This window comes from Piliocolobus tephrosceles, chromosome 11, assembly GCF_002776525.5.
Source record: "Piliocolobus tephrosceles isolate RC106 chromosome 11, ASM277652v3, whole genome shotgun sequence".
NCBI lineage: Eukaryota > Metazoa > Chordata > Mammalia > Primates > Cercopithecidae > Piliocolobus > Piliocolobus tephrosceles.
The window spans coordinates 37137347-37151441 of NC_045444.1; the positions used below are offsets into that span (position 1 = coordinate 37137347).

Below are 14095 nucleotides of genomic sequence, written 5' to 3' on the forward strand. Positions count from 1 at the left end.
TTATTTTATTTTATTTTATTTTATTTTATTTTATTTTATTTTATTTTTTTGAGACAGAGTGTCGCTCTTGCCCAGGCTGGAGTGCAGTGGTGGGATCTTGGCTCACTGCAACCCCTGCCTCCCAGGTTCAAGCGATTCTCCTGCCTCAGCTTCCCGAGTAGCTGGGATTACAGATGCCCACCACCACACCCGGCTAATATTTGCATTTTTAGTAGAGACAGGGTTTCACTATGTTGGCCAGGCTGGTCTTGAACTCCTGACCTCAAGTGATCCACCCGCCTTGGCCTCCCAAATGCTGGGATTACAGGTGTGAGCCACTTCACCCAGCCTATTTGTGGTTTTCTTACATGTTAGCCCTGAGTTGAATGCTTTATGTATATTTTATTTAATCATCACAATAGACCTGAGATGTAATTATTAATCACTATTTTAGAGAGATTGAGTAATTTTCCAGAGGTCACATAGCCAGTAGATGATAGGAAACAGTTGTGATTTCCATGGAATAAAAATATCAGTGATTGATGATGGCCTTATTTCTTTCAGGATTTCTAGAAGAGTACCTAATAGTGGTTTAATATTGATATTTGGAAGTCATTCTTTTTGATTTACTACTTTAACCTTACCTTCTTATTGTCGAGCGGAGTTTTCTGATAATATATTCACAAGAAAGAATATTTAGCCCAAAACTGGGTTAGTATGAGTACTTAACTAGGTGGTAGTTAATCTTAGATTTAATTAATACTGTGTGTTTACAAGAACTGCTAAGTAATGTTGAGTTGTTATCCTATATTTTTCCTGCCAAAGACCATTATTTATCTCATTTCTTCCTCCTCTTAATATGTTTTGTATTGTGATTATTTGCATTAACTATAATTACATTTTTTGTTGTTGAAACGGAGTCGGAGTCTCGCTCTGTCGCCCAGGCTGGAGTGCAGTGACGCAATCTCAGCTTACTGCAAGCTCCGCCTCCCAGGTTCACACTATTCTCCTGCCTCAGCCTCCTGAGTAACTGGGACTACAGGCGCCCGCCACCATGCCTGGCTAATTTTTTGTATTTTTAGTAGAGACGGGATTTCACGTGTTAGCCAGGATGGTCTCCATCTCCTTACCTTGTGATCTGCCTGCTTCGGTCTCCCAAAGTGCTGGGATTACAGGCAAGAGCCACTGCTCCCAGCCCTTTAATTACTTTTATTTAAAATACTGGTACATACATTTTGGGGGTATAGGTTTTTTTTTTTCTTTTCTTTTTTCTCTCTTAGGGTCTTACCCTGTCACCCAGGCTGGAGTGCAGTGGCATGATCTTGGCTGACTGCAGCCTTGACCTCCTGGGCTCTAGTGATCCTCCCACCTCAGCTCCCCAGGTAGCTGGGACTACAGGTGTGTGCCACCATGTCTGGCTAATTTTTGTATTTTTTGTAGAGGCGGGATTTGACCATGTTGCTCAGGCTACTCTCAAACTCCTGGACTCGAGTGATCTACCTACCTCAGCCTTCCAAAGTGTTAGGATTGCAGGTGTGAGCCACTGTGCTCAGTCTACTATAATTTTTAATTGAAATTGTAGCTTATTTTTATGTTTATGAGCTGGCATGTATTTGGGTCTAACTGTAAACCCAGAAGTAATGTTTGGGACTACAATCTTTCGGAATTAAGTTAAAGCATAAAATAAGAATAGTTTAAAGAGGGTAAGTTAAAAATAAGTTCAGAGCTAGGGAATCCACGACTGATACTGTGGATCCAGGAAGTCATCAAGGAATCAGATGACCGTTTTTGCTCTGCCATCTTCGATTTGTCTTAGTTGCAGACAGGAAGGAGGGAAGGTAGAAGAGCAGGAAAGACTTCTTCACAGCTGAGTCACCTATACCTAGAAATAACCTGCTAAGAATCTTATATACACATCCACTTAAATTTTACTGGGTAGAATGGCTCAATGGCCGACTAGAAAAAGTAGTCAAAAACTGGGCACCCATCACTGTCCTGTGTAAAATCAGATTTTGTAATTAAAGGAGATTGGTTTATTGCATGGCAATTAATCTCTGCTACTGTAGAGATATTATTATGGAGCTCTTCTCATAAATAGAATAGAGGCCAGGCCTGGTGGCTCACGCCTGTAATCCCAGCAGTTTGAGAGGTGGGCAGATCACCTGAGTTCTGGGATTAGAGAGCAGCCTGACAAACATGGAGAAACCCCGTCTCTACTAAAAATACAAAATTGGCTGGACATGGTGGCACATGCCTGTAATCCCAGCTACTTGGGAGGCTGAGGCAGGAGAATTGCTTGAACCCGGGAGGAGGAGGCTGCAGTGAGCCGAGGTGGCCCCATTGCACTCCAGCCTGGGCAACAAGAGTGAAACTCCATCTCTGAATGAATGAATGAACGAACGAATGAACGAAAAGAATAGGGGCCCCCAAAATTAAGTGTCTTGGACTGGATAACTTGTTCATACAGTGATCTGCCTTTATTTTCTTATAGAACTGTTAATTGAAATAGCTAAATGGCAGAGTAGTTGTAACAGACATTGTTGAGTGCCATTCTACCAAATACATGGCCTGACTGAATCCTTTCCAAGTCAGTTTGTTTGTTTATTTGGGACGGAGTCTCACTCTGTTGCCCGGCCTGGAGTGCAGTGGCGCGATCTCAGCTTACTGCAACCTCTGCCTTCTGGGTTCAAGTGATTCTCCTGCCTTAGCCTCCTGAGTAGCTGGTATTACAGGAGCCCACTGCCACGCCCACCTAACCTTTTTGTAATTTTAGTAGAGACAGGATTTCACCATGTTGGCCAGGCTGGTTTCGAACTCCTGACCTCAAGTGGACCTGCCCTCCTCATCCTCCCAAAGTGCTAGGATTATAGGCGTGAGCCACCATGCCCAACCCTTTTAAGGTCTTTTTGACAAGTTACTTTAACACAGACTATGTCTTGATTTTTCATATCCCCAGTCTTACTCATTTGGCATAAATGTTTTGTCTGAAGATTGGATTTAATTTCTATGCTGAATTTTAACAATATGATTATTGTTAAGATAGGGCAGTCCTGAATCTGAATCTATTTAGATTTCAAAAATGTATTCAATCAGTGGCCCCAGTAGTAATGATTTTTGGTGGAATATATTAATAATTGATTTTTAAAATGATAGCCTTTTTTGACATAATGTAAACATGCTTCCGTTTCTTTGTCAAATGGGGGCAATGAGAATGCTAAAGCAGCTAGGACAGTATTTCTCAAAGTTTTGGCATTTTGTGCTGGATAATTTGTTTTTCGGGACTGTCCCGTGTGTTGAAGTTTAGTAGTGTCCCTAGTACTCTACCCATAAGATGTCAGTAGCATCCCCTCATTTGTAACCAACCTAAAGTATTTCCTGGTGGGAAATTGCCCCTGGCACACAGTCTCTAATAAATACTACTTATTTGTTTTAAAATACATTTTTGCCTTATTGAGTGTTTTTGGTTCAGCAGTACTACAGTTTATGAAAATGCAAGTTTTGGGTAGAGCAAGGACATCCTGAGGATTTATTTTTTTAAAAAATATTTTAAAATCTGTTCTCTTGCTGTAATAAAAGACTATTGCATAGCTAATGTTGGAGTTAATCTTTAGCTTTGATGTCTCTTTACCTGTGTGCTTATTTTCTTTTAAGATATACTGTGTAGTGCAAAAAGACTCAAGTTGTTAATGCAGCCTTTGAGTTCAATCCATGTGAGAACAGAAACTCTAGCATTAACAAAACTAGAAGTCTGGTGGTATTTACTGATGAGACTTGGACCTCATCTTCCTGGTAATTTTGAACAGGTAACATTACAAGTGTTGACTATAGCACTTTATGTTTTTGTTAATGTGTTCTTAAGTTCTTACCAATTTACTCTTTTAGTGTTATTTTTGCTATTTGTTAGCAGACTAGAACATATAAAAGATCTTTCACTTGACTGGCAGATAACTTAAATTCATTTCCCACAGGGATATTGTTCAGTTGCTTGAAATGGAGCCCCTTTACCTGAAATGTTTTTATTTATTTATTTATTTTGAGACAGAGTCTTGTTCTGTTGCCCAGGCTGGAGTGCAGTGGTGCCATCTTGGCTCACTGCAACCCCCACCTCCTGGGTTAAAGTGATTGTCCTGCGTCAGCCTCCCGAGTAGTTGGGACTACAGGCACACGACCACACCTGGCTGATTTTTTGTATTTTTTAGTATAGATAGGGTTTCACCATGGAGGCCAGGCTGGTCTCGCACTCCTGGCCTCAAATGATCCGCCCGCCCCAGCCTCCCCAAGTGCTGGCTTACAGGCATGAGCCATCACCTGGCCCTGAAATGTTTTTAAATCAGCAAGTACTCAAATACTCATTCTCACTCTACAAGCATTATGATTTTAAAAAGAGACTTTTTTCCCTGTAGAGGATTTGGAATATGATTGAGAAGAAAACCAGCATCAGTGAAATAGAAATCAGCCGGGCATAGTGGCTCACACCTGTAATCCTAGCACTTTGGGAGGCAGAGGCAGGTGGATTGCCTGAGCTCAGGAGTTCAAGACCAGCCTGGGCAACATGTTGAAACCCCGTGTCTACTAAAATACAAAAAATTAGCCAGGTGTGGTGGCATGTGCCTGAAGTCTCAGCTACTTGAGAGGCTGAGGAGAATTGCTTGAACCCAGGAGTTGGAGGTTGCAGTGAGCTGAGATCACACCACTGCACTCCAGCCCAGGCAACAGAGTGAGACTCCATCTCAAAAAAAAAAAAAAAAAAAAAGAGAAATCAAGTGCTACAGTGGGTAGATATAAGGTTGGACCAGTTATTTTTTTGTTCCTCTGTTTTCTAGGCTGCATAGTGATAACCAGTGATTTAATCCTATTTGTAGGATTCTTTTTAATTGTTACACAATGATTTTACGAATTCTTCAGGATTTGCATATCCTTACTTGTATTTAGACATAAAGTTTAATCTCACCTAAACCTTTTGGGTTTTTGCAATTATTTCCATCCTTGGCTTTTGAATTTTTTTTTTTTTTTTTTGAGATGGAGTCTTGCTCTGTCACCCAGGCTGGAGTGCAGTGGCGCAATCTCGGCTCACTGCAAGCTCCACCTCCCGGGTTCACGCCATTCTCCTGCCTCAGCCTCCAGAGTAGCTGGGACTACAGGCACCCACCACCACACCCGGATAATTTTTTTGTATTTTTAGTAGAGACAGGGTTTTACTGTGTTAGCCAGGATGGTCTTGATCTCCTGACTTCGTGGTCCGCCTGCCTCGGCCTCCCAAAGTGCTAGGATTACAGGCGTGAGCCACGGCGCCCGGCCTGGTTTTTGAATTTTTTTACAGTTAAAAGGAGCAGCTCTGCTAACATCTTTTTCATATCTTCATCACTTATTTTGGATTTTGGGGGTATATTTTACTTATGCATCTATAGTCCTTATGTTTTATGTAAATAGCTGCATAGCAGGGAATGCATTCTTGGAAAAGAGGACTTATGCTTAAGCCATTTTTATTCAGTTCTTAATTTTTTAATATATTAAGAGTTTTAAAATTTTTTTTTTTTTTTTTTTTTTTTGAGACGCGGGCTCGCTCTGTCGCCCAGGCTGGGGTGTGGTGGCGTGATCTCGGCTCACGGCAAGCTCTGCCTCCCGGGTTTACGCCATTCTCCTGCCTCAGCCTCCTGAGTAGCTGGGACTACAGGCGCCTGCCACCTCACCCGGCTAGTTTTTCGTATTTTTTAGTAGAGACAGGGTTTCACCGTGTTAGCCAGGATGGTCTCGATCTACTGACCTCGTGATCCGCCCGTCTCGGCCTCCCAGAGTGCTGGGATTACAGGCTTGAGCCACCGTGCCCAGCCTAGAGTTTTAAATTTTATATAACATGAAATAATTGAAGATGGGTATTGTCAGTAATGTAATTTGGATCATAATGAATTTTCCAAATTCTACCATTTTAAGGGTCCAATAGGCTAATCCTTTGCATTTATCCAATACATTAATTGGAATAATTTATTTGGTAACTACAGGTGACTGGTACTAGGATGATGTTCCAGAGTTTTAAAAAGTTAAAATTAGTCTACCAATAATGTATACAATTCAGATGTTTATATAAACAAGTTTAGCTGATACACATTTAGGGCAAATACAATTGTAATAAAATGTTCATATTTTTTCCAAATTTCATTTTTTAGCCTGTTTGTGCATGGAAACAATCTGTAAAATGGAATATATTAAGGCTCCATTTAATGAAATTTATATTATGTGAGGCTTTTAGAAACTGTGACAGATGTATAGTTTATAGATCGATGTTTTCTCTTCTTTTATCCCATAGGTTTGTGTGCCTCTGATTCAAAGTACAATAAGCATTGATTCTAATGCCTCACCTCAAGGCAATTCGTGTCATGTAGCTACATCTCCAGGTTTAAATCCTATGACTCCTGTACACAAAGGTAAGAGGTAGATGTTGTTTTTTGCTTTTTTAATCAGGCTTTGTTGACCTAGAGCCATAGTTTTGAAGTAGGAAATAAAACAAGCTTTGAGAGGTTTTACTCAGTGTTTTTCCTATGAAATGAAGCACTTCATAATTTTTAGATTCGTTACCAAAAAATCCATTATGTCTTTCTGGTTTTTTTGTTTGTTTTGTTTTTATGTTACTGAGTACTGTTGTAAGCATGTAGTTGTGGTTAGAAAAGACAGATGTATTTTCAGTACATTATATGAGGTACATTACAAAAAAAGCCTCAGAGCAGCTAACATGAAAGTCTGTTGGTTTTAGAACCAGAATCTTAGCGCTATTAAAAACAACACATTGGCTGGGCGAGGTGACTCATACCTGTAACCCCTAGCACTTTGGGAGGCCGAGGCCAGCAGATCACTTGAGGTCAGGCATTTGAGACCAGCCTGGCCAACACGGTGAAACCCCGTCGTCTCTACCAAAAATACAAAAATTAGCCGGGCATGGTGGTGGGCGCCTGTAAGCCCAGGTACCTGGGAGGCTGTGGCAGGAGAATAACTTGAACCCTGGAAGGCGGAGGTTGCAGTGAGCCGGGATCATGCCACTGCACTCCAGCCTGGGCAACAGAGCAAGACTCAGTCTCAAAACAAAAACAACACTTCAGCCAGGTGCAGTGACACGCACCTGTAATCTCAGCACTTGGGACGGCTGAGGCGGGAGGATCACTTGAAGCCAGGAGTTCGATACTGCCTGTGCTACATAGTGAGATCCTGTCTCTACAAAAAATAAAAAAATTAGCGGAGCACAGTGACATCCATCCATCTATAGTTACGGCTACTTGGAATGCTGATGGGAGAATTGCTTGAGCCCAGGAGTTTGAGATTTTAGTGAACTATGATTATACCACTGTACTGCAGCCTTGACAGTACAATGAGACTGTCTCAAAAAAAATCTTAGCAGTTATAAAGTGTCTATGTATATCATTGAAAGACAGTTATTTCATATGTATTATTTTATATTTGCCATCTGAGTCTTAAAAATTTATGTTACAGAATACCTGCATGTTAATATTTCAAGATATGGATTAATGCCTGAGACATTTAAACTCTGTTTTTAAAAGTTTCATTGAAATGAAATATATGCATTTGGGTAGCTAATATAAAATGAGCTTGTATGACTTACCCTTTCTTTTTTTCTTAAAGGTGCTTCCTCCCCATATGGAGCCCCGGGAACTCCCCGAATGAACCTGAGTTCGAATTTAGGTGGAATGGCCACAATCCCTTCCATTCAACTTTTGGGACTTGAAATGTTGCTTCATTTCTTGTTGGGTCCAGAAGCCTTGAGTTTTGCTAAGCAAAATAAACTTGTGCTGAGCTTAGGTATTTAAATATTTTAAGAATAATTTTAATTACTAAAACAGTCCAGGACTTACTGCATTGGGGTGAGGAGAGGTGTTATTTTTTCACAGCCAAAATATTTTATAGTTGTGTATGAAATAAATATGAATCTTTTTTTATAGAAAACACACCTACTTAATAGATGTTTTAAAGTTTTATAGTGAGAAATGTATTTCGTAAATCTGTTGTTTTACATAATTATCTTTTATTCTCCCCCTTTCAGAGCCACTGGAACATCCCTTAATCAGCAGCCCTTCTTTTTTTTCCAAACATGCAAATACACTTATCACTGCTGTTCATGATAGCTTTGTTGCAGTTGGAAAAGATGCCGCCGGTAAGAGAATTTGATTTATTATTTGCTCAAATGTGTGTTTAAAAAGAAAAAAATAGGCCAATCCCAGTACCTCACACCTGTAATCCCAGCATTTTGGGAGGCCAAGGTGAGTGGATCACTTGAGCTCAGTTGTTTGAGACCAGCCTGGGCAACATGACAAAACCCTGTCTCTACAAAACACACAAAAACTAGGTGGGCGTGTTGTCACCTGCAGGCCCAGCTGCTCGGGAGGTGGAGGCATGAGAATTGCTTGAGCCCAGGAGGTGGAGGTTACAGTGAGCCAAGATTGTGCCACTGTACTCCAGCCTGGGTGATAGAGCAAGACTCAGTATTAAAAAATAAGATAAAATAGAAGATATTTATATGGTGCCACCTACTGGCCAGATTGTGCGAGACCTTTGCATACATTCATTTAATTTTGGCAGTAACTTTCCATGTTAGTTCATTTTACAAATGAGGAAACTGGGTAATACAGGAAACACATAAGCTGTGCGAAGTCGCTTATACGTGGTAATACTGTGTCAGGCTCTATGGCTTTAGTATCTGTACCTAAACTCCTGTGTTATATGGCCTATCAAGTAATGAGGAAAGGAAATTTCAAAAATTCTTTGCTGTTGGAACTGGTTGGAAAAAGAATCACAGTGAATCACATAATTTTTTTTCTGTTGGTTATTAGATATCCTTCTGAATCTCTGTGAACAATCTCTGCCTCAAAAGTAGTGGGCATTCAATTCAGAAAAGAAAGATGATAAAAAAAGATAAAGCAATTACCCTTAGTTATACAATTCAGTGTTAACATGTTATAGTTGTTTTAAGGAACACATTTATGGCTGGACATGGTAGCTCATGCCTGTAACCCTAGCACTTTGGGAGGCTAAGGTGGGAGGTTCGCTTGAGGCAGATGTTGTGACCAGCCTGGGAAATGTAGTGAGAATGCTGTCTTTACAAAATAATAATAATAATTAGATGGGGGTAGTGGTATGTACCTATAGTCCTAGCTACTTGGGAGACTGATGTGGGAAGACTGCTTGAGCCCAGGTTGTTGAGATGACGGTGAGCTATGATTGTGCTCCTGTACTCCAGCCTGGACAGAGCGAGACCCTATCTCAAAAAATAAACATATTTAGTTTCTACAAACAAAAACGAAGTGATAGTGCTTTATAAACTTACTACAGGGCTGAATATCGTGAGGAAAATTAAATATTGTTCAATTTATTTCTTTAGTGTAAGGAAGTAAAAGGAGAGTGTTAGTCATAGTACATAGTCATATGTACTTCATTTAAAATACTCAAGTTTATTTTGTTTGACAGATGTGGTTGTCAGTGCTATCTGGAAGGAGCTAATTAGCTTGGTGAAATCAGTTACTGAATCAGGTAAGCACTATTAACACTGATCAAATGATTTTTTTTTTAAACAGGTGGTGATCAGATGATTTTTTTAGCATCCAGTGAATTATTTGGCAGTATATAAAATGTATTTTAAAAGTATTTCTTGTATTACCATAGCTTCCAGGCTTTAATTTATAGTTAATGCTTGAACAACACTGGGGTTAGGTGTGCTGACCCACCATATGGTTGAAAGTCTACATGTAACTTTTGACTCCCCGAGAACTTAACTACTGATAGCCTACTATTGGTTGGAAGCCTTGCTGATAACATAAATAGCTGATGAACACATATTTGTATGTTATGTGCATTATATGCTGTGTTCTGTGTTCATTAGCAATATAGTAAATTAGAGAAAAGAATATTAGGAAAATCATAAGAAAACACAGTCATTTAGTGGAACCAGGTTATATCCTTGTCTTTACGTTGAGTACACTAAGGAGGGAAGAGGAGGGGTAGAACTTGCTGTTTCCGGGATGGAAGAAAATCTGAATATGAGTGGACTCATGCCGTCCAAACCCGTGTTGTTCAAGGGTCAACTGTACTTACTATTGTTGATTTAGAAAAAAATAAATTTTTACAGCTCTCTGTATAGTCATCTCTAAAATTACATGCTTAGAAATACACCCTTCTAGCCGGGTGCGGTGGCTTATGCCCGTAATCCCAGCACTTTGGGAGGCCAAGGCGGGCGGATCACCTGAGGTCAGGAGTTCGAGACCATTCTGACCAACATGGAGAAACCCCGCCTCTACTAAAAATACGAAATTAGCCAGGCATGGTGGTGCATGCCTGTAATCCCCAGCTACTCAGGAGGCTGAGGCAGGAGAATCGCTTGAACCTGGGAGGCGGAGATGGCGCCATTGCACTCCAGCCTGGGTAACAAGAGTGAAACTCCTTCAAAAAAAAAAAAAGAAATACACTGTTCTTGGCTGGGCTGACTCATGCCTGTAATCCCAACACTTTGGGAAATTGAGATGGGTGGAGTTTGGCACAACATTGTGCCCCTGTACCCCAGCTTGGGTGACAGAGCAAGACAGCTCAAAAAAAAAAAACCAAAACAAAACTATACCCTCCTTTTTGCTTTTTGATAGGTAACAAAAAAGAGAAACCAGGTTCTGAAGTTTTGACTCTCTTATTAAAGTCTTTGGAAAGCATAGTAAAGTCTGAAGTATTTCCTGTATCAAAAACGCTGGTAAGTATAATACCCATATGTTGGACTTTAAAAACCATTTTCCGAAGTTAAATTTTATATCGAAGATAGTTTGGGAAGACATTTTTTATATCAAGCATTCATTAGCAGTTTAGTCCTGTTGCAGTAAGTGCCATTCTGTTAACTACAGAGTCATTCCAAACCTTTTTCATAAAGTGACTATAACAACAGCCACTAAAGTCTTCAATGTGATAAGAAAAAAAATACCCGCCATACAGAGAAAAACTAGGGTAAAGGACGTGAAACTTGAACTGAAGAAACTCAGATGTCCTTTAATTTTACGACAAGGTTGCTGAAAACCACTAATAGTGAGCTGGTACTTTGTTCTAAATTAACTGTTTTTAACCAAGAGAATGACTTTGGTATTAAAACACTTTTTTTTTTTTTTAACCCATGTAGTACAGGAAGAAAAGTGAATTGGATATGATTTTGATGATATGAGCGTCTCATAATAAGCTCCGATGGGACAAACAATACCCTTTTTCTAATTTTGTTTCCTTTATGTACTTTGACAGTTACTTGTTCTATGGCAGTATAGCATAGTGGTTAATCGCAAGGGCTCTGGAGCAGACTAGGTTGAATACCAGCCTAACTATTTATTAGGGTAAATTTGTGCAATTTATCTATTCCCTTGGCTTTGCCTAACCCCATATGTAAAGAGGGAATGTAGCAGTAGTTAAAGACTAAATGAGTTGATACATGCAAAGTACTGTAGGCCAGGAACAAACTAATACTGTCTATTATTATTAATCTGTTTCAGATGACAGTATGTGAAAGTGTATTTTCACTGACATAGCTCTTTTATAACATTTAAGTTATGTAGTGCGTGTTCATACCAGTATATTACCGCTGGGCATGGTGGCTCACACCTGTAATCCCAGCACTTTGGGAGGTCAAGTTGGGCAAATTGCAAAAATTAGCCAGGCGTGGTGACATGCCTGTAGTCCCAGCTCTTCTGGAAGCAGAGGTGGGAGAATCACTTGAGCCCACGAGTTTGAGGCTGCAGTGAGCCAAGGTCGTGCCTCTGCAATCCAGCCTGGAGAACAGAACAGTGAGACCCTGTCCCAAAAAAGAAAAATACCAGTGTGGTAGTATTTTTGGAGAGCAATTTGGTAGGCTCAGTCAGTTTGATTTGGCAATCTTGGACCCAACTATTAGTTAGCAGTCCTTTGGATATTTGCTTTGGGTACCAGTATAATTAATTGCAGAATTTCTATTAGTAGTATAAAAAAATATAGAAATAGTCTCAAGGTCCCTTAATAGAAAAATGGTTGACTAAATAATGGGCACTCATATAGCAGTATTTTTCTATGTTGATGCAAAAACTCTGTAACAAGGTAAAATGAAGGTTAGTTGCAGAGCTTAATATCATTAGTGATTTACATTGTAATGACTTTTAATAGTTTAAAGGAATGTGTGTATATAACCGACTGCCCAAGAAGTTGTGTGTTTTTCTGTGTACTTACATGTACAGAAATTTAGAAGGTCTAGGAAAATAGACTCTGAACTGAAAGTATTGATTATCCCTGGAGATTAAAGACTTTACCTGCTTTTTATATTTCTGTATTTGAACTTTTAAAACGGATGCAGATATATTCATGTTAGCAAATGAATGTATTTGATCTTTTTTAACTGATGAGATTATATTTACGTTAATGAATGAACATTACTTGTAATTGTTAGAGATATCGTTAACACTCAGATTTTTATTAGATAATATTTTTACGGCTAATTTACTGTAAAACCTTTTATCTCTCATAGGTCCTCATGGAAATTACAATTAAAGGTCTTCCTCAGAAAGTATTAGGTTCACCAGCATATCAGGTTGCTAATATGGATATTCTTAATGCAAGTATCTTAAATGTAATATGATGAAGATTGGCGAAAAACATTTATACTTCCTTTTTTAATTTTTTATTTTATTTTATTTTATTTTAATTAATTAATTAATTTATTTATTTATGAGACGGAATTTTACTTTTGTTGCCCAGGCTGTACTGCAATGGCACCATCTCCACTCACTGCAACCTCCGCCTCCCAGGTTCAAGCTATTCTCCTGCCTCAACCTCCCGAGTAGCTGGGATTACAGGCATGTGCCACCACGCCTGGCTAATTTTGTATTTTCAGTAGAGACGGGGTTTCTCCGTGTTGGTCAGGCTGGTCTTGAACTCCTAACCTCAGGTGATTCCCCCGCCTTGCTCTTCCAAATGCTGGGATTACAGATGTGAGCCACTGTGCCCAGCCATATTCCCCCCCCCCCTTTTTTTAAAAAAAGATAACCTATGTAAAATTCTGAGAGTATTGGATTTGAAGTATATTGACCAAATTAAAGGAAAAACTGATAGTTAATGTAGAGAATTAAATATGCTGCTATGTGAATGAAGAAACTATTTTCCTGGATTAAATAAATGGCTCCAGAAGGAAAGTTTTGTGTTTGTTTATGTATGGTAATGGTGTTGGTTACTGCCACAAATATTGGAAGCTAATGTAAGATGCATTTAATATCTCTAGGATGTAGGCATTGGGATTCCAGTAAATTTTAGATTGATGTTCTTTTTATATCTGGAATCTCATCATTCCTTGATTTTCTGTATAGAGGAAATAGCTATGATTAGACTTGAAGAGTTTGATTTTTTTTTTTTTTCTTTTTTTCTTTTTTGAGATGGAGTCAGGCTGTTGCCCAGTCTGGAGTGCAGTGGCGTGATCTCGGCTCACTGCAACCTCCGCCTCCCGGGCTCACACCGTTCTCCTGCCTCAGCCTCTCAAGTAGCTGGGACTACAGGCGTGTGCCACCCTGCCTGGCTAATTTTTTGTATTTTTAGTAGAGATGGGGTTTCACCGTGTTAGCCAGGACGGTCTCGATCTCCTGACCTCGTGGTCCACCCACTTTGGCCTCCCAAAGTGCTGGGTTTACAGGCGTGAGCCACCACGCCTGGCCAAGAGCTTGATTTTTGTGTGTAGTTTATGGAAATAATTTTATTAACATGGTTGTCATACCTTAAGTAATACCAAAAGTTAAATTTGTCATGCTAAAACGATTTTATTTCTTAAATAACCGATTATAAAAAACAAGTGTTCTATTCTTTGTAACTGAGAATATTGGCTTCATTTTCTCCCTCAGGGAACTCCAGCTTTGTTCTTAATTCAATTAATTTTCAACAATCTCTTGGAATGTGGTGTATCAGATGAAAGGTAAGTTTGTACTTTAACTTGAAACTTTGTCTTGGAAAAGTTATGTAATGAATGAGATTATTTATGTACTATTTCCTAGGTTTCTTTAAGATGTTTTTTTTTTAAAAGACAATTCATTAACTTTTTGTCAGTTATTTTAGAATTTGTTAACATTAAATTAATATATTCCTG

General features: G+C 39.3%; 1 protein-coding gene across 8 annotated transcripts in view; it reads left to right on the plus strand.

Annotated features, from left to right (window-relative positions):
• RIF1 (replication timing regulatory factor 1) overlaps positions 1 to 14095 on the plus strand; it is a 93403-nt gene that overhangs the window by 20533 nt on the left and 58775 nt on the right. For 7 of the 8 annotated variants that reach the window (XR_002732651.3, XR_002732652.3, XM_023217448.2 and 4 more), the window contains 8 exons: positions 3631 to 3782; positions 6284 to 6401; positions 7609 to 7785; positions 8027 to 8137; positions 9448 to 9510; positions 10614 to 10714; positions 12494 to 12580; positions 13854 to 13924. Coding sequence is in view for 6 of the 8 variants with exons in the window: in XM_023217448.2 (XP_023073216.2) it covers positions 3631 to 3782; positions 6284 to 6401; positions 7609 to 7785; positions 8027 to 8137; positions 9448 to 9510; positions 10614 to 10714; positions 12494 to 12580; positions 13854 to 13924 (880 nt within the window). In the remaining 2 variants the exon portion in view is untranslated. The remainder of the gene's footprint in view (positions 1 to 3630; positions 3783 to 6283; positions 6402 to 7608; positions 7786 to 8026; positions 8138 to 9447; positions 9511 to 10613; positions 10715 to 12493; positions 12581 to 13853; positions 13925 to 14095) is intronic. The other variant, XM_023217447.3, reaches the window with a different exon arrangement.